General features: G+C 43.3%; 1 protein-coding gene across 1 annotated transcript; it reads right to left on the bottom strand.

Moving 5' to 3' along the window:
• Window positions 1-13,067: 13,067 nt before the first annotated feature.
• LOC132467147 (E3 ubiquitin/ISG15 ligase TRIM25-like) lies at window positions 13,068-16,895 on the bottom strand. The gene is made up of 3 exons (XM_060064268.1): window positions 16,738-16,895; window positions 15,400-16,635; window positions 13,068-14,929 (listed from the first exon to the last, which is right to left on the bottom strand). Exons 2-3 carry the CDS (start codon window positions 16,631-16,633, stop codon window positions 14,382-14,384), a joined length of 1,782 nt encoding a protein of 593 aa, XP_059920251.1. The 5' UTR covers window positions 16,634-16,635; window positions 16,738-16,895; the 3' UTR covers window positions 13,068-14,381.
• Between the last annotated feature and the right edge of the window lie 9,163 nt (window positions 16,896-26,058).

The raw sequence follows: 26,058 nt of genomic DNA on the forward strand, positions 1-26,058 counted from the left end.
TGGTTTTGTACATTCTGTGCGCATGTGCATGGCCAACGCCATGCACATGCATGCAATTGCACAGACACACACTAGCACACACATGCACACACACATGCACACACACACATTCAAACACATACACACACACACAAACACACACGCACAAACTCATGCACACTCACCTGCCTGCACACACATACTCACAGACACACACACAGTCATGTACGCACACAATCACAAACACACACTCACACAAATATCATGCACACACACACACATTCACAAACACATACACACATGCACACACATAAACACACACACACACAAACACACATACACACACACTCATGCACGTGCACATTCACACACAAACACACACACATACACACACGCACACACACACACAGACACACACACACACACACACCAGTAGGGTTTATCATTCATAAAGGACTCATGTCAGGGCCTAGGACTCCATCATGTATCCAACAGAAGTTCCACCAGGGCCTTCAAAGCATGTCACAGTGGAGAGTGACCCCCTGACCTCTTCCTGCCTGAACTCTAGCAAGGAGGTCGCACTGGAAAACTATAGTATTCCCTGTTGGCTCATTAATGTTTCCATAAATAGCTAGCCGGTGGAAACTTGGGCTATCCCATTGATTCCAAATAGACTTCAGTCACATCTGGTCTTCGCTGAGGTAAACGGGTGAGGAACCATTTGAGTGCAATGCCTGTCAATGGATATCACGAGAAGATTTTTCAGTCATTTTCATCACAATGTAATGAGTGACATAAATAACGTTTTAGTCAATACTATTAGGGGTCATTGTTTAATAATTTCACAACAAATTGCAATGAAATATTAAGTATTGCATTGAATAAGATAACTTTTGAAATTGACATGGTGCCAGCAGATAACAATTTAAAGAATCTACCACTAACATTTATATGACATCAATTTGGCATTCCCATCTTGCAGCATTTATACATTAACTTATTTTGTTATTTTATTAAAGTTAAAAAAAATCCATCACTGGTATTTAAGAATAAATCACAATTATATGATGTTCTTTTAGAAAAAATAAATAAAAATTTTGGGGTAAATGTTGAAACCATCGATTACAACTGTTTCTATGACTGCAACCAATGTTCTCAAACATCATGATTTATTTCCTCCAGAAACCAATTTTTTATTATGTTTTATCAAGATGATTTAAATGCAATTTCAAGCTGGACGAAACACATTCCAAACAATCCATAAAATCCCCATGTTCGGAACTGGACATCAAAGAAATCGTGAATTTTTTCATCGAATAATGAATGAGCTGTCTATGTTTTGACCCAGTAGACCATGCATCAAGAGTGACAGACAGCCATAGCGCAGCTTGATAGATAAGAGAAAAGTGGAGTCGAGCAAAGAGAGATGGAAGCTCTTCCTGAATGATTGAACGCCCGGCTCCTTCTGCCAGCACCTTGAGTCACTGCATCTCAAACAGCCTGCCCTATAGAGGTTACAAGAATGTCAAACTTCACAGTCTCCCCGTGTTTGTCCTCCCATTGTGTCCGTCTCCCGTTGCTTTTTCCAGCAGAATACTTTCCTCTCTGCCTGACAGCGATGTAGGCCAGGGCATTACATAAAAAACAGTTTGCACAGACGCATGTTGGAATGTGGCATCATTAAAGCCATAGATTGTGAATTGTCCCGCCATTGGTGCTACACGCCTCAACAACATTCTCTAGAAAATATACTGTGGTGGGGGGGTCATCCCTATGTTCCCCGGGTCCTATGTTTTCCGGGTCCTATGTTCCCCGGTCACATGCATATCGGGGAACATAGGACCCTTTTTGGGAAAAGCGGGGAACATAGGACCCTTTTTTTTAAAACAGGGTCCTATTTTCTAATGTTCCCCCGTCTCATACAGAGAGGGGAACATAGGACCCGGGGAACAAAGGACCCGGGGAACATAGACACGCTCCTGTGGTGGGTTAGCTTAGCTGGGTCGGATAGCATATATTGAATAAGATCAAACTTTTATTATTATTTTCCTATTGGTTCCTTATTGTTCACACAGGATATGTTTTTATCCCAATTATTCCCGCCCCTCCCCCCCATTGACGTTGGTATAGAGTAGAGTAGAATGCTTATTTTCCATCGACTGTGGTCATTGGGCCATTGTAAGCAAGTCCATCTAAGGTGATGTTTGGGAAAAATAACCAAATGTCTCTAATCCGTTCACACATTCTAGCTTCCAAAATTCTGTCTTCAGCCTTTACGGGACGTTTGGCAGATGGAATAACTCAGGGTGAGGTGGGAATTTTACCTACGTACATTCACGGCATCTGTGAAATATTTCCATTCTGCAGGCAAAGGATGGGGTCTAGTGAAATAGAGGATGATGGGGTATCTCCCTCATTTCCCTCTCATAAACAACTTGTCGCTTTCTGTCCAGTCGTTCCGTCAGCGTTTCTCCTGTGTTTGCCCTACAAGTGTGACTTTTCCCCCCCTTAATAGCTTCTGGTAATAGAAACATTGTATGATAAATGTATGTGTGGTTAAGGGAAGATTTACTTGAGGTTGAGCTTCAGGAAGCACATGCTCTCCGAACACTGAGAATATAAATCGTAATAAAATCAACAGTGTGTTTGCACATCCGATCCTCGTGCAGGTGCACTTCGTACAGCTCTGCACCATTTTGAATGATATGCTGCCCGTATGTCAGCTTTACAAAAAGCCAGCTTCAAAAACGGTCGTTAGGCAGTGCCCTCTCGGATTTTCAGATATTTATATACACTGAAATAGTATAAAAGAAGCAGCACTACCTCAATTAGATTGAGGTTTGATTGAGGTTCCTTTTTAAATAGACTCACCATGCCGTATAGCTCCGGTAAACAGTGCATCAGGTAGGTATGGCTGGTACACTCTGCTGTAGGTCTTTCTTCTTTTTTTCCCAGAAGGGCCTAGTACCCTTCACTGGCCATGTTATGATGTCATTGGGCAGGTGTTTTCTTTGACCTTGACGCCACCGCATGCTGTCAGGGGATGCAGGGAGAAGGCGTCCATATTGGTATGTGCAGGGCCACAGTCTCTTCGTTGCATACCGACGTTCAACATTGACAGTCTTTCACCCGCACATTTGGTACACGCTGACCTGTGGAGTCCCCCCCACCACCCCTTCCCCTCCCGTACTCTCCTAAAAACACCCCTCTTACGAGCTTATTGTGTGTTGCACAAAAAGGTTAAACACACTCTCTTGGCCCGAGTGCTTCCCTCTTCAGCTCACTGTTAATTTCCATTCAAAATGACATGGAAGGGTGAGGGTGAATGCGTGTGCGGTGAAGAAGGTTGCATCGTATTTTATTTGGTGTAAAGCGTAACTTATATCTTTATCAAACCCCCGGTTACCTCAAGAAAGATTTTTCATTGCTGGTATTTCATCCCGGTTGCCATGCACATCAAAGACCTGTCAAGCGCAGGGATCTTACGCAAATGTTGAACCAAAACCCTGCCGGTGATGAAACCTTCCAAGTCAAGTTCAATAACCCACAAAAGGGCTCTGATTTTCCTCATTGTTTTAACCTTTTTGTTCTCACCACTCTATTCAAACTATTTCACCGGTTTTCCCTGCTGTCAAGTTCTATTTATATCCGCTGTTTGTGTACAAAGTGGTGTGTGCTTCATAGAGCAGATGAGTGTTGCCAAGTGGCAGCGAAGCAGTCTGTTGAACGGCCTGGGAGGTCACTACAAATCTCTCAGCCGCAGTGTTTATTTGTGGTTCAACATTGTCGGAAAATGAGGAAAGGTGAGGGAGGAAGGGTTGTATTGGAGGTAACGAAAGAGAGAGAGAGAGCGAGAGAGAGAGAGAGAAAGAAAGAGAGAGAGAGAGAGAGAGAGAGAGAGAGAGAGAGAGAGAGAGACGGGGGGGAGCTAGGTAGCGAGGAAGAGAGAAAGAGAGAGAGAGAAGGAGAGAGAGATGGGCTAGTTAGCGTGAGAGAGAGAGAGAGAGAGAGAGAGAGAGAGAGAGAGAGAGAGAGAGAGAGAGAGAGAGAGAGAGAGAGAGAGTCAATGTGGGAGGTGAGGTGGTGGAAAATGTTCTCAAGAAACATGAGCCTCAGCTCAGGGGGGGTAACCACTGTGTTTGTGACACAGACGGAAGCCTCTCTGAGAGGATCCCACACAGTGGGAAATAAATAAAGTTTTTTTTACTTTTTACTTTTTTTACAGGCAACTGCAAATGTGCAGTTAATGATGTTTTATCATGAAAAAACACTAATAGTGTTTTCGAAATCATTACAAAAACAATACAACTGTCCCAGCCCACACACAGGCCTGACAAAATAAGCTCCTTTTCATGAATACATATGAACATCCCTGGTGCTAATTAGAGGGGCTGTAGATAAAAAAAATAAAAACGTTTATAGAACAGCTTCTTAAAGTCCCAAAATAACAAACGGTGCATTACAGCAAAACATCATTCTACAAGCATTAAAAAACAATCCTTGAACATATGCCCCAACCTTTTTTTTTAACACACGGTAATTGTGGGCCAAAAGAGTATGAAGGTGAGGACTCTTAAATGTGATGCACCGCATGCTGTAGAAATCCCCAGGTTGGGGAGGCAATGCTTGGTGTAAAGGAGGGCAAACACAAAGAAAGCCTTGAATCAAACATATACAGCCTCCAAAAAAAGAGTACAAAAAAAGATTACATCAATGTTAATTTTTTGCTTAGATCCAACCTGAGGAGCCTTTTTACTTTTTTCTCTCTAACATGAGCAGCCCAACAGTGTGTTTACAGTACCCCAAACAACCCAGAATTCGCAGCTTTTTGCATGCATACTGTAGCGATAGCACGTGGTCACATTTCTCAAGAAAGACTTTATCCCCCTTGGCAGTAGTATTTAAATGCTTGTGCCCAACCCCTGTATCAATACAGATTTTGTGAGTTCAGATACTCTGTTTCCGAAAGGTGGTAGGCCTACTGAAGCAAGCTCCGTGACGCGTTTGCACTTAATTCTTTGTGTGCCTGGTAATTGTAAAAAAAGGTGTTGTGGACATGCCTTGCATGCACCAACCACCCTTTTCACCAACTTTGCCTCAAACATTTCATTGAAGCCCCTTATAAAGTATTTTATGGCTCGTCTTTTATTGCAACCAAACCAAACAGAGAAAATCTATTCCTGACGTTGTTTTTGACGCCCCAGAACATCGGCTTGTGAGGTGATTCCTGGCCCCCTGGGAGCCGGGAGGATAGTCAACACTCCAAACACACAACCGACGCTCACATGCTCGAGCCTCTTGACGGCCGCCATTCCTTCATTGTAGTCAAACAGCAGCATAAAAGTGTGGAAAAAACGTGACACAAGAGAAATCATGGCAACCACCAGGCATTACTGATGACATAGATCCACAGCAAGCGGCGACTTTAGGTCAAGCCACGCGCACATAGCGATGCCCAGAGTCAACGCTTCACCGGGGAGAGGGGCAGATATGCCGCCAGCGAGGCGCGGGCCCCAGGCTTTTAGGCGTTACAATTTACAGCGGCTGTCTTATCTGATGTTTACCCAGTCGGCCTCCCCTTAAGGTCAGAGAGGGTTAATCAGAGCGGAGAGAGGGGAGATGGACGTGGAGGCGAGGGCAGAGAGGAGGTTGTTGATCCAAGGGAACGATGCTTCTCTGAGTTGCACTCGTATTCTCCCCACAGTGCTTGTGTACTTACAAAAATAAACACATTGTTTTTTAAGGGGTGCTTAGGGCTGTCTCCCTCATACATGTTTAGATGTAACGGTGTGAGGGTTACTTATATGAAGTCGTTTTAAGAAGGTATTGATATAAATGTTGTCGACTTAGACGAGGGATCGGGGTATTTGTCCGTAACAACTTGTAAACACAGGGAGACTGTCCAGAATGAAATGGGGCATCGCTTCTACTTAAGGAGGACCACACACGCAAGGCACGCAGGCAAAAATAGGAAAGCAGTGCATGGTCCATTTCTCGAAGGCCTTATGGATCAGTGGCTTCCTACTGACCATGGAATTGTTCTGCAGTTTTTCAAGCCTGTACCATGTCATTTAGGAAACAATGCATCAATTTGATGAATGGATAATTTTGTTGATTTCATTATGAAGTATTTAGTTATATCATAATTCCATTAATCCATTTATTTATGAGACACGAAACCTACCCGCTCAGGTACTCAAATAGGTATTTAAGTAGGTTTATGTTTCAGTAGATTACTACAGGGAGGTGGTTAATACAAGTATTTACGATATTATTTTAATGTACTTTTAAAGATGATAAAAAATAGACGATTGGGAAATGCTGACCCATTCCTTGAAAATCATCTTTACTCTATTGCAATGCATTATCGTTCCTCGACCAGTCAACGACACTTGCTCAAATTGACCACTGGAGGGGAGCATTTAGACAAATATGACGAATGGCCTACATTGAATTGCTCATCGAAATACACAGACTATCAGACTATGTGTAACTATCTCCGGTGGATGGTCCAACTGACGTAAACTATCCAAGTGGAACGACACTGTTCTCTCCATAAAAAGGCATGCATTCGATAGTTGCCAAGCATGAGTGCAGTGCAAAAAACAAATAGGCCTAGGCTGATAAGAATCGCATGACTATGGCGATGAATGATCTAAGTAAACTAGTTCGAGTCAGGGGAACAGATATTTACATTGCAATTACAGTTAGGGCGTTTGGCCAACGTATACATATATAGTTATAAGAGACCACTTTAGTGTTGTGTAAAGAGGGGTTACATGTATGGTTAATTTCAAAAGCTTCAAAATCAATGGGGAGTATGTGTAGACTGTAGAGCTTCGATTGCCTTCCATTGTCAAACTTTCTGGACCCAACTCTTAGTTTGGATTAGCCAAGCCAAGCCTACTTTAAATTACCTAAATTGTCTGTACATTTTTTAAAAAGTTTCACCTCCCCATTCAGCACCACTCATTGAAATGCATGTTTTAAGCTTTGTAGCCTACATATCGCCCTTTAAATCAATTTAGTCAGAAACCCAAGACTGGAAAAAGGGAAAAACCGGCAAATGAGAAAGCATTCAAATTGATACAGAGAGGATGGACAGAGATGATCGACAAGACCACTTTAAGCACCACGGGCAGAGTCTGTCAGTGTGGCTCGGATTTGTGTTAAATGATCACTTGAAGATGTCCACTTCTTAAGATTGGAAATAGGCTACATACGAAATGATGTCCAACATGTGTTCCTCTCGTTATTCAAAAGCAACCAACGTGCCGGTTTCTCATGGAAACTGAGCCCAGCCTTCTGTCCGCGCGTTCCCTATCCCATGGGGCAGCTTTGATGAAAAATATGGACATTCTTTAGCAATTTTGAAAGAATAATAATACAAATAATTCAATCAAAAGTTTTCAATATACTTAAAGGCGTCTCATGTTTCCAAATCCAGGTTTCCAGGTTGTTGACTTTGCACCAGTCCGCCAGATGTTTCACCTCGTCCCTGTAGGCCAGTTCATTGTCATCCTGGACGAGGCCCACAACAGTTGTGCTGGTTCTGGGACGACAGTCGGGGGTCATCAGGGTGAACAGCAGGGGGCTGAGAACACAGCCCTTGGGGGGAACCGGTGTCCGAGGCCCAAGTGACCCAGTTTGCACACCGGATTCTGGGGCGATGATCGTGTTGAACGCTGGCCGAGCTGAGGTCCAGACGCAGCGTCCGCACGTGGGTGTTTTCATCCTCCAGGTGCTCCAGACTCAGGTGGAAGGCAGAGGAGATGGCATCCTCTGTAGAGCGGTTCGGTTTTGGTACGCACACTGGAATGGCTCGAGTGATGGTGGGAGCTTGGAGGTGATGTGGTCCTTCACCAGCCTCTCGAAGCACTTCATAATGATGGAAGTCAGTGCTACGGGGCGCAGGTCAGGATTTCTTAGGCACTGGTATGAGGGTGGCAACCTTGAAACAGGATGGGACAACAGCCTGAATCAGCGAGGTGTTAAAGAGGTCGGTGAGGCCATCCATCGACATCTATGATAAATGTATATGTGGGGAAAAAGTGGTTAGGGAAAACACTTGAGGTTGAGCTGCAGGAAGCACATTCTCTCCGAACATTAAGAAATAGTAATAAAATCAATTGTGTGTTTGCACTTCCGACCTTGTGCAGGTGTAGCCTACTTCGTAGGCCTACTGCTCTGCACTATTTTGAATGATATGCTGCCCGTGAGTCAGCTTTAAAAAAAAAAAAGCCAGCTGCAAAAACGTTCGTTGATGGCAGTGTCCTCTGTGATATATACACCGAAATAGTAAATAAGAAGCACTACCTCAGATAGAATGAGGTTAAACCCAGGTGTCCTTTTAAAATAGACGCACCATACCAGTAGTCTATAGCTCCGGTAAACAGTGCATCAGGTAGGTTCGGCTGGGACACTCTGCTGTAGGTCTTTCTTCTTCTTGTAAGTAGGCAAAATAATGGCCTGCTACCCTCCACTGTCCATGCCATGAATGTGATTGGTCAGGTGTATTCTTTGACCTTGACGCCAACGCATGCTGTCTGAGTATTCAGAGAGAAGGTGTCGTGTAGACTGTATAGCTTCGGTCTCTTCGTTGCATGCCAACGTTCAAGATTGACAGCCTTCACCCGCACATAATTTTTTTTTGTCACCACGTTGTTGGATCATAATTCTGGGGTGTTTGGGGTAGGGTTAGGGAACCTGTAAACACATTGTTGGGCTGCTCATGTTGGATTAAAGGGGTTTTAAGGGGTTTATTCGCAACTTTGTTGTGTTTCTTTGATTCCAGTTGATGGTTCATTATTTTTCCCGCCTGCCATTGTCGAACTGTCTGGGTTTGGATTACTTTAAATTAGCCTACCTAAATTGTCAGTCAATTTAAACGAAGGTTTCCCTTTTCAGCTCCACTAAATGAAATGCATGTTTTAAACATTGTACATATCGCCCTTAAAATCAATTTAGTCAGAAACACAAGACTGGAAATAGCGAATAGCCGGCAAATGAGAAAATAATCAAATTGATACAGAGTTGATCGACAAAACCAGGGGCGGACTGGCCATCGGGAGGTTCGGGAGATTTCCCGAACGACCGGACGATTTCAGGTCAAGCCAGCCAGAAATAAATAAATAAAATGTATATAAATAGGGTTAGCGTTGATCTCCCTCTGAAGTTACACAGAAATACGAAAATGTGAAAAAGGGATAAAAGGTGATGGAGAGGAAAAAGAAATGGTTGGCGCTCAGAAGTTAAGGTTGAAAAAAAAGCGCAAGGTGCAGCCAAATGCGCAAAATTAACCGACCTTTTCTGTGGAAAAGCCAAGGTTGATGCACCTGTCGGCGAGACCATTACGCATGAGGGGACAAAGCAGCATTGGCGCATTTCCACTGCAGGGTGCGGAACGGATCGGATCGCAAAGGTGCGGGTCGGATCGCGTTTCCACCGCCAAAAGTGGGCGTGACCCGGACTTTGCCGTTCCGACCCCATTCTAGGGACTCCTCCGTTGCGGTACCCAAAACGAGACCAGACGCCTGAAAGGGTACCCTGGAATTCTAGCTACACCCCCCCTCCGTTGATTGGTCGACAGAATCGTCACTTCCGGGTGACGCGGGGATAAAAACAAACAAACAGTAGCCTCGAGGTATTATTCTTTACAATTAACATGTCGCGTAAAAAGCTTGCTTGGGCGAACAAGGAGGTGGAGACGTTCGTCTGCATTCTTGCGGAGGAAGACGTTGTTTACGATGTTTACGTAGCTGCCGCGGCGATCGACATCCGGGCTACCACCAAGGGTACTGTCGGCAGTGGAAACGCGACCTCGGAACTGAGCTGGGCTATACCGCCCCCTCCCTACCGCACCTTTGCGATCCGATCCGTTCCGCACCCTGCAGTGGAAATGGGGCAATAGTGTCACGGGACTCTCTAATGCCGCTTTTCCACCGCACATGTAGCTCGACTCGACACGACACGACTCGACACGGTAGCAGCGCGGGTCCTTTTCCACCGCAAATAGTACCTCCGGGACGTGGGCGGGGTCGGCTGCGCGAAAGGGCCGTGACGTATTTTTGTACGCGACGCAAACGACACCTACGTAACCCACACATTAGGGATGGGCAAAATGATTCTTTTCCGGGAACTAGTTCTTTCAGTTCAGTTCACTATAACGATTCGTTTATTTGATTCGTTCGTTTTGATTCGTTCGTTACGTCAGATTACATCTTAAAAAAAATTAAAAATAAAAAAACTTTTTTTTATAATTTCTTTTTTTTTTAAATTGGTCGTGGGTCCGGATAGGACCGTCAAGACCGCAGTCCGCCGTTTGGAGATGCCTGCTATATAGTATGTTGAACGTCCCACCGATATTTATACCACTTGCTTACTCTCTATATTTCATTCATGGTTTTACATTTATAATTTTATTTTACTTTACATTTAATTCTTCATTGTTCAGGCATTACAGAACTTGCATGGTCATAAATAAAAAATACGAACTGCAGTTTAATTTCTTTGTTCTTAAATTGACGTAGAATGGAGCAAAGACTCCTGGGATTGGGAAATGCGTTTATCCAATAAACAGATGGAGGTCAAGTCTATTTTCGAAAAAATGTAGGGGGATATATGAGTCGAATGGTATGACCCAAGATACGTCAGACAGAGAAAGCGCGCATATTCGACGGTACCGCCTTGTCATTGGTTTACCCAGGTGCCATTCCAACACCATTGCTACCTCTCATTGGCTGAATCTTTGAGAAAGTTGTAGACTCAATCAATGGAAGTCGCGGGGAGACGGAGCTCTGTTCGTTTGTATATTTTATTTACGTGACCATATGTTTGGTTTATGTTAAAAAAAAAGAATCAAAGAACCAGTTCTTCTTGTTTTGGGGAACCAGTTCTTGTCGTTCACGTTCGGGATTCGTTCGTTGTAACGAATCAGTCGCGACCGACACATCCCTACCACACATGGACAGAACCCACATAACAACAATGGAGAACATCGATGCGATGGTATTCGTGTTCGTATTATTAGCTGGCATGTTGAAGAAGTGGAATATGTTGGCTGCGGCGCTGCTATGGCTGTTACCAGCATGGTTGCCATGTCGCTCTCGTAACTTCGTCACACTCTCTGGCCAATCAGTGGCCGGCCGTCTGCCGACGTCACCTTTTAGCATCGGCTCAGCCGCTTGGAACCTAGAGCGAGGCGGTACTAGAAAAAGCAGCCACTTCAGGTACCAGATACCATGTTTTCGCGGTGGAAACGCAAAAAAGGCGAGCTGAGTCGAGTCGAGTCGATTCGTGTCGAGCTGGTACCATGCAGTGGAAAAGCGGCATAAATCGACGCCACTTCGACCTGGGCGGGACTTTACGTCCTACGTCACTCGCTATGGGTTTGCATGTGTGCGCGTAGCCGTTTGTCTCAGGGATCTGTGCACGAACTCCCTTGCACTACAGATTACGAGCGTCAGTGTCGTACGCGATGGAGGGTGGGTGACATTCCTACAGTCTGTGATGATAGGCTATATTTCTACAAATGACTTACTGTTACTAGCGATTAACATGACGAAACAACACGAACTAAGCTAACATTAGACAATAGCCATACCAGATAACGCCATACCAGCTAACCCTAACTATTTCTATTAAACTCTGAACCATTTTGCAACAGGCAACTGTGTGTTGGTGCGTCTTATTGCTTCCCACGTCTGCGTCTGCGTCTGCATCTCCCACTCCTGGCTAATAGTTTCAGCTTTTGTACTGTATATCAGAAATGATCACCCTGTACCACACTGCTGACTTGTTGATGTTTTGTGAGCACTCACGCATTTCTCTAGGTATCTTAAGTTTCCTACTGGAGTCATCAAAACTTTGGACTTTGTTATTGTAAGAAATATTGTGTTGCAAAAACACTTTGTGTCTTACCCTTAGCGTTACCCTAACCTTAACCCCAGTAACATTTCTTCATCATAAACTACAAGTTACGCAAAATGGCATGCAAACATCCAGTCCAATATGAAAGAAAAAAGCTAGCTTCATTAAGGAATCGAACCCCTTATCCCCGCGTTAATGAGTCGTTCTCTGACCACTAACCCATCAGGTCTTAGTACATGCGATTCAAGAGTTAACCACTTGACAATCTTTAAACTTCGGGTTCCTAGAAATTGTAAAGACAGTGATGTGTGTACATTGTGCGAGTATCCGTCACTCGCGATGTGTGTGCAGTCCAAAATGAAAGAAAAAACCTTGCACCACTAGGGAATCGAACCCCCAATCATCAGTTGGTCGTTGGTATCTGTAAACAAAGAGATCGCATTTTGTTTAACTGCTAACTAACAAACGGGTTTATGAGTTCACTGAACAAAGATTATGGAAATAAAAGACCACTTTTCCATCAGAAAAATCATCAGAACCGTTATTACCAACCCATTACACTAAAGCCAAAACCTTTCTCACATGCACACCCATCGCGAGTGACGGCTATGCGCACACATGCACACCCATAGCGAGTGACGTAGGACGTAAAGTCCCGCCCAGGTCGAAGTGGCGTCGATTTAGAGAGTCCCATAGTGTCACGCCGCCTCCTGCTACGCGGTCCAACACCCCCATCTAGTGGCCACTTGACGCCACTGTACCTCATTCTTCCGTCACACTTGTCTTCAATCATCAATCCCCACTTCCTACTTCAGCCGTGGATCTCCATCCAGCCTGCGTCAGTTCGTCGTTTACAACTACCCAGTTCGTATCGGTCCTACCAGCATTCTCTAGACCCAGTTCGGTGTTCCCGGTCTCTTGCCAACCCTCTTCCCTAGTTCTCCGTCCGTCACTCTGCCTACCTTTCGCCGAACTCCTGCCTCCCCAACTACCATCCTGTCGCCGAATCCTTGCCTGCCTGCCTGACTCCCTGTTGCCGAACCCTCGCCTGCCTGACTACCGCTTGCTTCGCCCGATGCTTGTCATCAACCCCGTGTACCAATAAACCCTTTTCCGTTTCCTTTTGCCTCAGTGTCCAGCGCTTGTGTCCCCTCGCCCCGCTCCTTAACACATAGCTATAAAAGGTGCACTAGCGGGTATTTTTGGCAATATAATAATGATTGATTTGATTTGCTTTATTTCTGGATCAAGACATTAAAACAGTAACCCAAAGACATGCAAAATGCAAAAGTGTAATTCTTATTTCCAGCTTGGTCCTTGGTGTTACACACAAGAAACAAATAGACAAGAATCAGACAAACAGACCGACATGCATACAGTAATTAAACAGTAAACAGTACATACAGAAATGTAAATATTAAGACCAGCATTTTTGTGTCCCATTACAACTTCGTAATTAAATTCAGATTATATCGGGAATAAAAGCAGTTTAAGTGTGCAGGTACTGTTTAAATACAGTAGGCCTATGCAAAGTATTAAAGTTTTATTTAAGTTTTTTAAGAATCGATCTTATCTTTTCACTATAGTCAAGACAGAGACCGTAGTGGAGGTGATGCTGAGACGAAGAGTGACTCCAGGCATGGTGGGGATGAGGAGGAGGGGGAGAAGGATGAGTATGGAGCACAAACCAACAAAGAAAAAGTGAAAGGTACAAGGGCAAGTGTGCAGGGTTGGATAGGCAATTTTTTTATGAATAGAAATAAAAACCCAAGATTATGTTCGAAATAATAAAAAACATAAATTAAAAGAATATCCACTATTGCAGATGTAGCTCTGTAGTCAACCCAGGCAGAGTCAGGGTCCAGCAAAGGGGAAGCTGAGCTAGCTATACACCCAGATGAGGGTGAGGGATTTACTTCTTTTGCACGCCCAGCCACCAAAGTTTTTGCCAGTTTTTAACTTCCACCCTCAACAACCCCCCAGAACAGGTGTTGGGATATATGAGACGAAAGATGGTATTAACAGAAAGTGGCTCACATACTGTCAAAGAGACAACTCTCTGTGCTGTTCAGTATGTGAGGCCTATGCAAAGCCATCTGCAAATGACAGCAAATTTAATAGGGGGGGGGGGGGGGGGGGGGTTCAAAGAATAGAAACAAAAATTAAAACAAAAATAACTTTTTACTTATTTTCTTTGTTTCCAAAATAGTCTACGATTTTCACTCCTTCCATGTTTTGGACAGAATGTACTCAACCATGGCCCACGGCCTCAGCAACATACAACACACACGCTTCAAGCGAACACTGAAACATCTGCAAAACCTTAACACAGTGCTTCGGTGAGACTTTGGTCAACTCTGTCATTGTGACCTATTAGAAATGCGGCCCAGCTACAAAGACCAAAATACCCTCCCTAGACCCGCAGTAAAAAAACTACTTTACATGACTGTAGATTATCACCACTCAACACCTCACCACTCTGTAGAGATCACCCCTGCCATGCAATCAATGAGGGAGGGTGGGAGAGAGGGAGACTACAACTGACAAAGAGACACTGTGGAATCAACATCATGTAACAGAAACCCAGGGTAGAGCTCCTGAGTGAATGTGGAATGAAAGCTGAAGATGTGTGTCAGTTTTCCTGAGGGCTCGCCGTAATCTGAGGACACACTGTAGAAGGACAGAACGCCAGCAGATTGGTGCAGGTACACTCCTATTCTGTTACACGGGAGGGGAGACCATTCTTCTTGATTCTCGTTGTACCAGGTAGCGTTGTCATCTTCACCATCACATTGAAGACACCAAGAATCTGCATACCGTCCAATCTCAGCGTCTTCCCCTCTTCCTTTCCTTTGGATTCCTCTGTATGTCACTCCTATATCCACCTTTCCTTCCCACTCTACCTCCCAGTAGCAGCGGCCAGTCAGACCCTCTCTACACAACACCTGTCTGTAGTAGTTAAATCTTTCTGGGTGACCAGGATACCCCTGATTGCATCCTTCCTGTGTCACCTCTGTGTCGTCCTCAGACAGAGAGAGATGTTTGTGGGCTGTGTTCGGGTCCAGTGTGAGTTCACAGGAATCTAAAGGGAAAAAAGACATTAACATTAACCGTTTAACCAGACAGAAATGCCCTGATGAGGTAGTAATTTACATAATTTTGAAACAATGTATATTAGTATTATTATCAACAGCATTCCACTCAGTTATATTTTTTTATATCCATTAGAATTGTATTTATTTTTTATGTAAAAAATAAATAACCTGCTTAGTTAAATGATTACGTCGAATATAATAATGATAGTAATGAATAATATAAACTTTTATAATCATAATATAGGAATACAGACACATTCTTAATAATTAATACCAAACATTATTTGCAAACGTTATAGCATAACATTAAAGGCATAATAACAATAATGATTCAAACAAAATAGTTAAAATAGAATACACACATAATATATGTAACAATCCTTAATACCAATAAAATTCTCCTTATAATCATTGTTTATATTTGTCAACAATAACAAATATTCGATTTTAAACTTACATTTCTTTACACCTGTTTTCAGGTCAGGCTGAACATGGATAACGCTCTTAGGGATGGCTGGGAGTTTCTTCACCACATCTCCATGATTCACTTGTTTCCCATCCTCAGACCGGATGAGTGCGGGACGAGCTGTATCAGGATCCAGACTCGCAGCTACTTCACACTGCTGGACCCCCTTCAGATCAGCACCACGCAGCTTCTTCATCTCCATGTTCAGTGTCTCCTCCAGCTGATCCAGGGATCTCCTCAAAGTCCCTACGTATGACGGAGGACGTACCTCCACCGTCGTCCAGTCCCTGGTGGCTGGAGGATCCTTCAGGGATTTGAAGGCCTGGAGGAAGTTGAGGTGGTCTTTAGTGTGTGAGAGTGGCTTCAGCTCTGAGCTTCTTTTGTTCAGATCTTCTATGTCCTGCTCCAGCTCTTTGGTGAATTCTTCAGATTCTTTTTCTGTGGATTTCAGTTTCTCTTTTACCGTTTGGTTGAAAGCATCCCGGCACTTTTCAACACAGCATATCAGAGCATTGAAGACCTGCCCAGCATCAGCTATCTCTCTGTCTGCGTCGTCCTTGCTCATGTCTCCTGTGTCTTCGATCTCCTTAATCTTTAGTTTTCTCCCCCAGATCATCTGTGGAACTTCAGCCTCCATCTTCCCCAGCTGGGCCTTCTTCACTTCATATTCCTCCTTTAGAGGTACAACAGTATGGGACCTGTGGTCTGTCTCTGTGCAGAACTGACAGACAGACTCCTGTTCAGTCTGGCAGAAGAGCTCCAGAAGTTGATTGTGTTTCGTACAAATCCTTTCTTCCAGACGGTCCATAGGCTCAACCAGCCGATGTTTCTTCAGGCCTGCGACTCTCTGATGTGGCTCCAGGTGGGTTTGGCAGTAAGAGATGAGACACACAAGGCAGGACTTCACGGCCTTCAGCTGGGTCCCAGTACAGACGTCACAGGCAACTCCTGCTGGTTCAACACAAGGCTGCTCTTCTACTTGTTCGGTCGTTCTAAACTGAGCTGCAAGCTCTGATAAGAGGGTATTGACCCGTAGATCAGGTCTAGTTCGGAAAAGCTCGTTGCAAACAGGACATTTGTACTGGACTTGTTCATCCCAGAATTTTGTAATACAGATTCTGCAGAAGTTGTGTCCACATGGGGTGGAAACTGGGCTGCTGAAGACATCCAGACAGATGGAACATGTAAAGTTCTCCTCAGACCAGGAAGTGTTAGAAGAGGCCATTCCTAAACACAGACAACAAGGTTTACGTAGTGAGCAACTTCAATTTAATTCCATAAAGGGAAGAGAGGTTTTAACTTATCTGAAAGTTGTGCCGTTTTACTCACCTTGTTGTTGTTCCTGTCTCTCCGACAATCTGTTCCGAAATGCGTCTTATTTTCTCCTGAAAGAGAGAACTGCTTCCACGTCGGCTGGCTTAGGTTTCTAATGGACCTTAGGTTTCGTTTCTTCAGCATGACGTCATCTCCTCTCCCCCCTAACAACCCCCACTGACGTGCAGTCAGAGAATGTCTAATATGAGGAGAACTGGCACTCGCGGGTTAGTTCCGGGTTTCTGGACTGGTTGCAGTAATAATCTTTGACCACGCGGGGCGCTCGTAGGCGAGTCCAGAATGAATGGGAGCCAACGGGGTTTTATCCTCAGAATCCACTTTTCTCACGATGTAATTTTTTGTCAAGTAATTTTAAAGTTGCTATCAAAGGGTGGGGCTAAGATAATAAACTCAGCTGAATATTGCATTTTTTAAGGTCACGTATCTGTTCTAAAAAGGCGTTAAAAACATGCGATGACGTCACACACTGTAATACTGTCAGAGGTACTACTTTACGGCAGTTTCTAAAGCACTTCCCTTGTCCCGCAACGTTAACACCAGCTGTTGGAGGTAAGGCTTTTTTTTTGCCCTAGTTACAGAGTTTTAGTGAGCTAATGTAAAAAAAAGAAATGCGCGAATGTTTTACATATGTATGTTACTTACAGAGAGTGTTTTTTCTAATCCTCACTAGTGCCGATGATAAAGCTTTTTTTTTTGTAACGATTATGAGCCATTTCTTTCTCCTAAAATAGAAACCTGGATTAGAATCATAATTTTAAGACTGCATCAATTTAGTTTACATCAGTAAACAATCTGCTAGAGAGCAGTGTTCTGTTGTTCTCCTCATGCCTCTTCCTTTCTTGATCTCTACAGTCGGATCTTGATGCTGTGACAACGGACAAGTCTTCTTCCTCTGTCCTTTTCCCCTACCTCTGTTCAGTATGTTCAGTGTTGTTAAATCATTTATCTTTTTTTTTTATTAGTTACTGTTCTTATTGTGTTCTTGTTAGTGTGATGTTTGAATAAACTTGCCTGTTGCAATGTTGGTATAATGTTTGTATAATTACTGTTATACAACTGTTACTGTTTCAATGTGATCCAGATCATATTTCTCATTTAACAAACATGTGTAGCTTATAATGTGTTGAATGGCAGAGCAATTACGGTATATTCAATGGCTTAAAACAAACCCATCTGTAAAGATCAGTGAATGCATAGAAATCAATGACAAGTGGTGTAGATGTGTTTTCCCTCTGTGCAAGGTCATTAGCCCAAGTCCTACAAAAAAATAACGACTGTAATAGCAGATGTTGAAGTTGTTAAATCGTTAACTAACCATTTGTATGGAACAATCGGTTAAGGTAAGTTAAGTGCTTGAGTCTCGACACTTTAGAGAATGTCTAGCGCGCAACTTGAATAAGCCATGTGCGATATTACCCGGGCTCCAGCGCAACTTTCATTACCAGGTGAAGCCTCAGGTAGCCTAGGACCATTCATACAGGAGCAAGCAAGAACGTTACCTTTTTCTGTCCTTGGTAAACGAAAAGACGGACAATCCGTTTCCAATGTAAGTGCAGTTTATCATTGCACATTTACGAGGCATTTCTTTTTTAAACTATCTTTATTTTCGAAAAATAGACAATGACAGATTAAATGATATTGAGCGGGATATTGACTGTATTATTTAAGGTGGTCATACCGTACCTACCATGTATATAACACATTGAACATTGAACGAAAGAAATGGAAGAAATTCCATTTATGCCCATGTAGCCTACTTTCACCATACTATCTAAAAAATAAAGGACCTGCAGGAAAATATAAATACAGTACTCAAAAATTGAGTTAACACGTTTCTGATTGCTCTTCAGCTTCAGATGCCGTAAGAGGGGTCTCTCTCTGGTCGTAATCAGTCGCAAATCCGTCCCTGACCAATCAGCATTCATTAGCAGAATGCTAGCGTGTATGGCCAACAACGGCCCAAACTGTAAGAAATCGAAAGGACATAAGTACTCACTCATTTGACTTTTGAACCATAATCTATATTGAACTTGCGGAATCTACAATACAATTTGCGATATTTCAACGACAAGCAGGTGAAAGAGGCATAATTAGCCGTTTAGCCCCATAGACTCTCATTCAATCTGGACTCGCCCGCGATCACCCCTAGTGGGTGTCTCATGGAACTACAACCAAAATCGGTACAATGGGGCGTATAGGGAGTGCCCAGGCTCTTCGTAGACGGGCTCAGGTGCAGTTCACTGACGTTTCAACTTCCCCATCAACACACACACAAAAAATGGAAAAACCCACTCACTACCGGGGCCCTCGTGTGTTTTAATGTTTGTGTAGACGTGTGTGTGTGTGTGTGTGTGTGTGTGTGCGTGTGCGTGTGCGTGTGCGTGTGTGTGTGGACTGTGGAGGAAGCTGTTGACGGGGGTGGAGACGAATATTAAAACAGTTTGAGAAAATCTTAGCTTTTTCTAGTTTGGCTACAACAAGTTATGCTGGGGGCATAGAATACAACATCAAAACATATCAAAACTTTATAAATAATATCAACTAAGATTTGGAAATCGTGAGACCCGATCTGTGTTCATGTAGTCATTGTATGGACTACAAAGATGGTTGAACGGCCCACTAACATGGAATCCGCTCATGAACAACCCCCGATTCCACACTGTCCGAACCGAAACTCTCGCTGAACTTTCGCGTTAAAACCAACGGGGGTCGGGGGTCTCGTCGGGAATCTCGTCAGGAACCTTGTGCTATAATGAATACACGTAAATAAACGCTGTGTTCGCTAAAACATTGCAGTGCTGCTGACGTTCCCTCCACTGTTTGCCACTGTCCATGGCCTTGCAGGAATACTTTTGTGTAAAGCAGTGGTGAAGCGAGACCTTTTTTGGTTGGGCTCAAGCCCACCCAAAACTTGCCTTAGCCCACCCTATCGTTTTGTCCTCAAATCTAATATTCTTCCCTTTTATTTACACAAGCAATGAGAGGATGGGTGGTGTGTAACTAATGAATAAGCTCAATGCGCTTTTGAAATCGAGCGCAACCTTCCTGCAGGAATCTCTTACCTCTGATTGGTGGGTGGGCGTCTCATGTTTCACAAAACCCAAAATGCAGCAGCAGTGCACCTAACATTTCTGCTGTTTCGTCTGTCAAAGAGGCTAGCTAGTCTTTATCAGAAAATCCACGATTTCCAGCTGTGTTCTAACTTATAACATGACCAGGTACTAATTCATTGACATAATCTTTCAGATGTCTATTAAATGACAGTAGACCACAAGGTGATTATATCGAGGGTGAGTTGCCCTAATGTGGGACACTGCCTAATGCTGGACAACTAAGGTCTAGAGCATTTATCTCTTATTCTGAAACATGCAAATGATCAATATGGTTGTCAAATGCAAGCAGGGATGCCCTGTGATTGAAATCACGTGCTTTCACGATTTTTGTTATAAAGATAGGGGAGGGGCTACAGTCAAACCGTAAGTGCACAGTGTGAAGTCCCGAAAAGGTCAGTGACATAGGACACAGGATGTGATGTCGCCCCCTGGTGGTTAGGCGGGGGAGGTTGTAAACAAGCAGTTGAATAAAGTCATGCTTCAAGAGCACACGCTGGAAACCACTCTCCTCACTTATTTCCGAGTTACAACTACCTAACTACAATTAGTACATAGGTTCAGAACCCAGTCTTGATGGAACAGTTAATCTAGTTTAGTGGACTAGCTATGTAAAAGCACTAGCGTTTAGTCACACTAAAATCAAGCTAGCTAGACTAGCTAGCCATGACAAATGCTTTTAGTCACTCACACATCACTCACACGCACGCATAATTAATATATATGTATATATATATATATATATATATATATGAATGTATTGTAGTAATTGGTATCACAAAGCATGGGTATGTACATTTGACATGAATATGCATGAGCAGATACATTTAAATTAAGGTGATATTGTCTTTTTTTATCCCCCATAATGACTGTCCCAGATTAGGGCACACACTGTCCCAGATTAGAGCAAATGCATTTTCTTGAGCAATTTTGCACATGGAGCTCTAATATATGTGAAATTTCTTCTCTGAGTATGATACCTGAATATTTTTTTCTGTTTTCAGTAGCCAACATCTTGGGGATTTCAGAATGGTTTCCGGTGTGGGTCAAATGTAGGGGCTTAGTTTGGTAATATCGCACATAAATTGAAATTGCAAAAAGTGTCCAACATTAGGGCAACTCACCCTACAATTCATTGAATAAAATGTGTCACTATACCGAAACTCATCTTTCCGAATCCCCTCCGCCCCCCACCCCCCAAAAAATGATTGCGGCACCATTACTTAGTTCAACATTAGGGTGGTACCAGTATAAATACAATTCGGTATTTCTTGTTATATTGTGCGGGGTACGTTGTGGACAGTCTCCACGTCCCACGTAAAGGGCCGGATTGAAGGAACACGTGGGGCGCATGGAGACTGGTCACGGTGTACCTAGTGGTGCCGAGATGATGCCTCATGAAACGTCAAAGCCTCAAAGCCAGATGAACCACCAAAGTGGTTCGTGCTCGAAGCTTCAAATGAGTACGCTAGGGACATCTAGTGGTGAATGAAATTATGACAACCCAACCCAAAATGTGATTTTTGCTTCGTGTGCCGATACAACATTAAATCATTTGAGAATTGAAGTCATTTCAGTGATACATGTGTGTGAGTGTGACATTCATAAAATGGCACAGAGCTCCTGCTAGAAAATAAATCATTTGGCAAAAGTGTGTCTTAACAGACGCTTTTATCCAAAGCGACTTACATCGGTAAATACACACATTGACGGGAGAGTCAACCATGTAAGGCGACAGTCAGCTGTCAGGAGCAAAGTGACAGGGTGAAGACAACACTGAGCTAGCTGGGGATTGAACTAGCAACCTACAGGTCAACTACTTTACCTCCTGAGCTAAGCCGACAGTGGTTATTGCATTTTTTTGGCAGAATGATAGAACTGATTTTGTAAAAGGGGAAATGTGGATGAGATGTGGGGGACAGTGTTTTGTGTAACTTTGGAGGGAGGTGCAGGGGGGGTAATGTTTCACGTAGCTCCCTACGTGATGTTTACACAATGTGTGATGTTTCGATTGATACTACAGAAAATGCAATGCTCAAACTACTACGATCACAGACTAGTGGTATATTGAATATACCACAAGGTTGGGATCGTATACGGGACATATTTATAGTCGAAATCTCCCGCCAATACTGAACCCATATTTCGAAGCAGAAGCCCGAGGCGAAGCCTCGAACGTCACACCCTACGTCATTTTGCCAACGTGAATCCTACTCGAAGCGGAGCTTCGCTGGGGGAGGAGCCGAGATACTCGACACACGCCTCGATGCCTCGACGCAAAACGTAACATCACTAGGTGTACCCTGCCGTCTTATTTTTCACACTGTTAGACTGTGAAATTAATGTTTTAAACTTTGTAGTATACCGCCCTGAAAATTAATTTAGCCAGAAACACAAGACTGGAAAAAGGCAAAAACCGGCAAATGATAAAGCATTCAAATTGATACTGAGGTGATGGACAGAGACTATTGACGAGATACTACACTTTAAGCACCACGGACAGAGTCAGCGCGGCTCGGATTAGTGTTAAATGATTGTCATTTGAAGATATTGTCCACTTTTCAAGATTGGAAATAGCCTACATGCACGAAATGATGTTCAACATGTGTTCCTCTGTTGTTATTTAAAAGCAACCAACGTGCCGGTTTCTCATGGAAACTGAGCCCAGCTGTCCGCGCGTTGAGGCAGCTCTGATGATCTGGCTTTTGAAAAACATTGGACATTCTTCAGCAATTTTGAAAGAATAACCTAGAAATCATTTAATAAAAGTTGTCACTATACTACAACTCATCTTTCCGAATCCCCCCCGCCCCCCAGCTCCCCAAAAATTATTGCGGCATTTTATTCACCATTAGGGTGGTACCAGTATAAATACAAATCGGTAATATCTGTTATATTGTGCGGGGTACGTAGTGGACAGTCTCCTCGTCCCACGTGTTAAAGGGCCGGATTGAAGGAACACGTGGGGCGCATGGCGACTGGTCACGGTGTACCCTGCCGTCTTATTTTTCACACTGTTAGACTGTGAAATGAATGTTTTAAACTTTGTAGCCTACATATCGCCCTGGAAATCAATTTAGTAAGAAACACAAGACTGGAAAAAGGGAAAAACCGGCAAATGATAAAGCATTCAAATTGATACTGAGGAGATGGACAGAGATGATTGACGAGACCATTAGCCTACACTTAAAGCACCACGGACAGAGTCAGCGCTGCTCGGATTAGTGTTAAATGATTGTCATTTGAAGATATTGTCCACTTTTCAAGATTGGAAATAGCCTACATATACGAAATGATGTCCAACATGTGTTCCTCTGTTGTTAGTTAAAAGCAACCAACGTGCCGGTTTCTCATGGAAACTGAGCCCAGCCTTCTGTCCGCGCGTTCCATATCCCATGAGGCAGCTCTGATGATCTGGCTTTTGAAAAATATTGGACATTTCTCAGCAATTTAGAAAGAATAGTAATACAAATCATTGAATAAAAGTTGTCACTACACTGAAACTCATCTTTCCGAATCCCCCCCGCCCCCCACCCCCCAAAAAAATATTGCGGCACCATTACTTTATTTAACATTAGGGTGGTACCAGTATAAATACAATTCGGTATTATTTACTATATTGTGCAGGGTACGTTGTGGACAGTCTCCACGTCCCACGTGTTAAATGGCCGGATTGAAGGAACACGTGGGGCGCATGGAGACTGGTCACGGTGTACCCTGCCGTCTTTTTTTTCACATTGTTAGACTGGGAAATGAATGTTTTAAACTTTGTAGCCTACATATCGCCCTGGAAATCTATTTAGTCAGAAACACAAGAATGGAAAAAGGGAAAAACCGGCAAATGATAAAGCATTCAAATTGATAGGCTACTGAGGAAATGGACAGAGATGATTGACGAGACCATTAGCACCACGGACAGAGTCAGCGCGGCTCGGATTAGTGTTAAATGATTGTCATTTGAAGATATTGTCCACTTTTCAAGATTGGAAATAGCCTACATATACGAACTGATGTCCAACATGTGTTCCTCTGTTGTTAGTTAAAAGCAACCAACGTGCCGGTTTCTCATGGAAACTGAGCCCAGCCTTCTGTCCGCGCGTTCCATATCCCATGAGGCAGCTCTGATGATCTGGCTTTTGAAAAATATTGGACATTTCTCAGCAATTTAGAAAGAATAGTAATACAAATCATTGAATAAAAGTTGTCACTACACTGAAACTCATCTTTCCGAATCCCCCCCGCCCCCCACCCCCCAAAAAAATATTGCGGCACCATTACTTTATTTAACATTAGGGTGGTACCAGTATAAATACAATTCGGTATTATTTACTATATTGTGCAGGGTACGTTGTGGACAGTCTCCACGTCCCACGTGTTAAATGGCCGGATTGAAGGAACACGTGGGGCGCATGGAGACTGGTCACGGTGTACCCTGCCGTCTTTTTTTTCACATTGTTAGACTGGGAAATGAATGTTTTAAACTTTGTAGCCTACATATCGCCCTGGAAATCTATTTAGTCAGAAACACAAGAATGGAAAAAGGGAAAAACCGGCAAATGATAAAGCATTCAAATTGATAGGCTACTGAGGAAATGGACAGAGATGATTGACGAGACCATTAGCACCACGGACAGAGTCAGCGCGGCTCGGATTAGTGTTAAATGATTGTCATTTGAAGATATTGTCCACTTTTCAAGATTGGAAATAGCCTACATGCACGAAATGATGTTCAACATGTGTTCCTCTGTTGTTATTTAAAAGCAACCAACGTGCCGGTTTCTCATGGAAACTGAGCCCAGCCTTCTGTCCGCGCGTTCCATATCCCATGAGACAGCTCTGATGATCTGGCTTTTGAAAAATATTGGACATTTCTCAGCAATTTTGAAAGAATGGTAACACAAATCATTTGTAAAAGTTGTCACTTTACTAAAATTCATCTTTCCGAATCCCCCCCCCCCCCCCCCCCCCCCCACCAACCAAAACATTATTGCAGAACCATTACTTTATTCAACATTAGGGTGGTACCAGTATAAAAACAATTCGGTATTATTTGTTATATTGTGCGGGGTACGTTGTGGACAGTCTCCACGTCCCACGTGTTAAAGGGCCGGAATGAAGGAACACGTGGGGCGCATGGAGACTGGTCACGGTGTACCCTGCCGTCTTATTTTTCACACTGTTAGACTGTGAAATTAATGTTTTAAACTTTGTAGCCTACATATCGCCCTGAAAATCAATTTAGTCAGAAACACAAGACTGGAAAAGGGAAAAACCGGCAAATGATAAAGCATTCAAATTGATAGGCTACTGAGGAAATGGACAGAGATGATTGACGAGACCATTAGCACCACGGACAGAGTCAGCGCGGCTCGGATTAGTGTTAAATAATTGTCATTTGAAGATATTGTCCACTTTTCAAGTTTGGAAGTAGCCTACATGCACGAAATGATGTTCAACATGTGTTCCTCTGTTGTTATTTAAAAGCAACCAACGTGCCGGTTTCTCATGGAAACTGAGCCCAGCCTTCTGTCCGCGCGTTCCATATCCCATGAGGCAGCTCTGATGATCTGGCTTTTGAAAAATATCGGATATTCCTCAGCAATTTTGAAAGAGTAGTTATACAAATCATTGAATAAAAGTTGTCACTACACTGAAACTCATCTTTCCGAATCCCCCCCGCCCCCAACCCCCCCAAAAAATATTGCGGCACCATTACTTTATTTAACATTAGGGTGGTACCAGTATAAATACAATTCGGTATTATTTACTATATTGTGCAGGGTACGTTGTGGACAGTCTCCACGTCCCACGTGTTAAATGGCCGGATTGAAGGAACACGTGGGGCGCATGGAGACTGGTCACGGTGTACCCTGCCGTCTTTTTTTTCACATTGTTAGACTGGGAAATGAATGTTTTAAACTTTGTAGCCTACATATCGCCCTGGAAATCTATTTAGTCAGAAACACAAGAATGGAAAAAGGGAAAAACCGGCAAATGATAAAGCATTCAAATTGATAGGCTACTGAGGAAATGGACAGAGATGATTGACGAGACCATTAGCACCACGGACAGAGTCAGCGCGGCTCGGATTAGTGTTAAATGATTGTCATTTGAAGATATTGTCCACTTTTCAAGATTGGAAATAGCCTACATGCACGAAATGATGTTCAACATGTGTTCCTCTGTTGTTATTTAAAAGCAACCA

This window comes from Gadus macrocephalus, chromosome 11 (assembly GCF_031168955.1).
Source record: "Gadus macrocephalus chromosome 11, ASM3116895v1".
In the NCBI taxonomy this organism is placed as follows: Eukaryota; Metazoa; Chordata; class Actinopteri; order Gadiformes; family Gadidae; genus Gadus; species Gadus macrocephalus.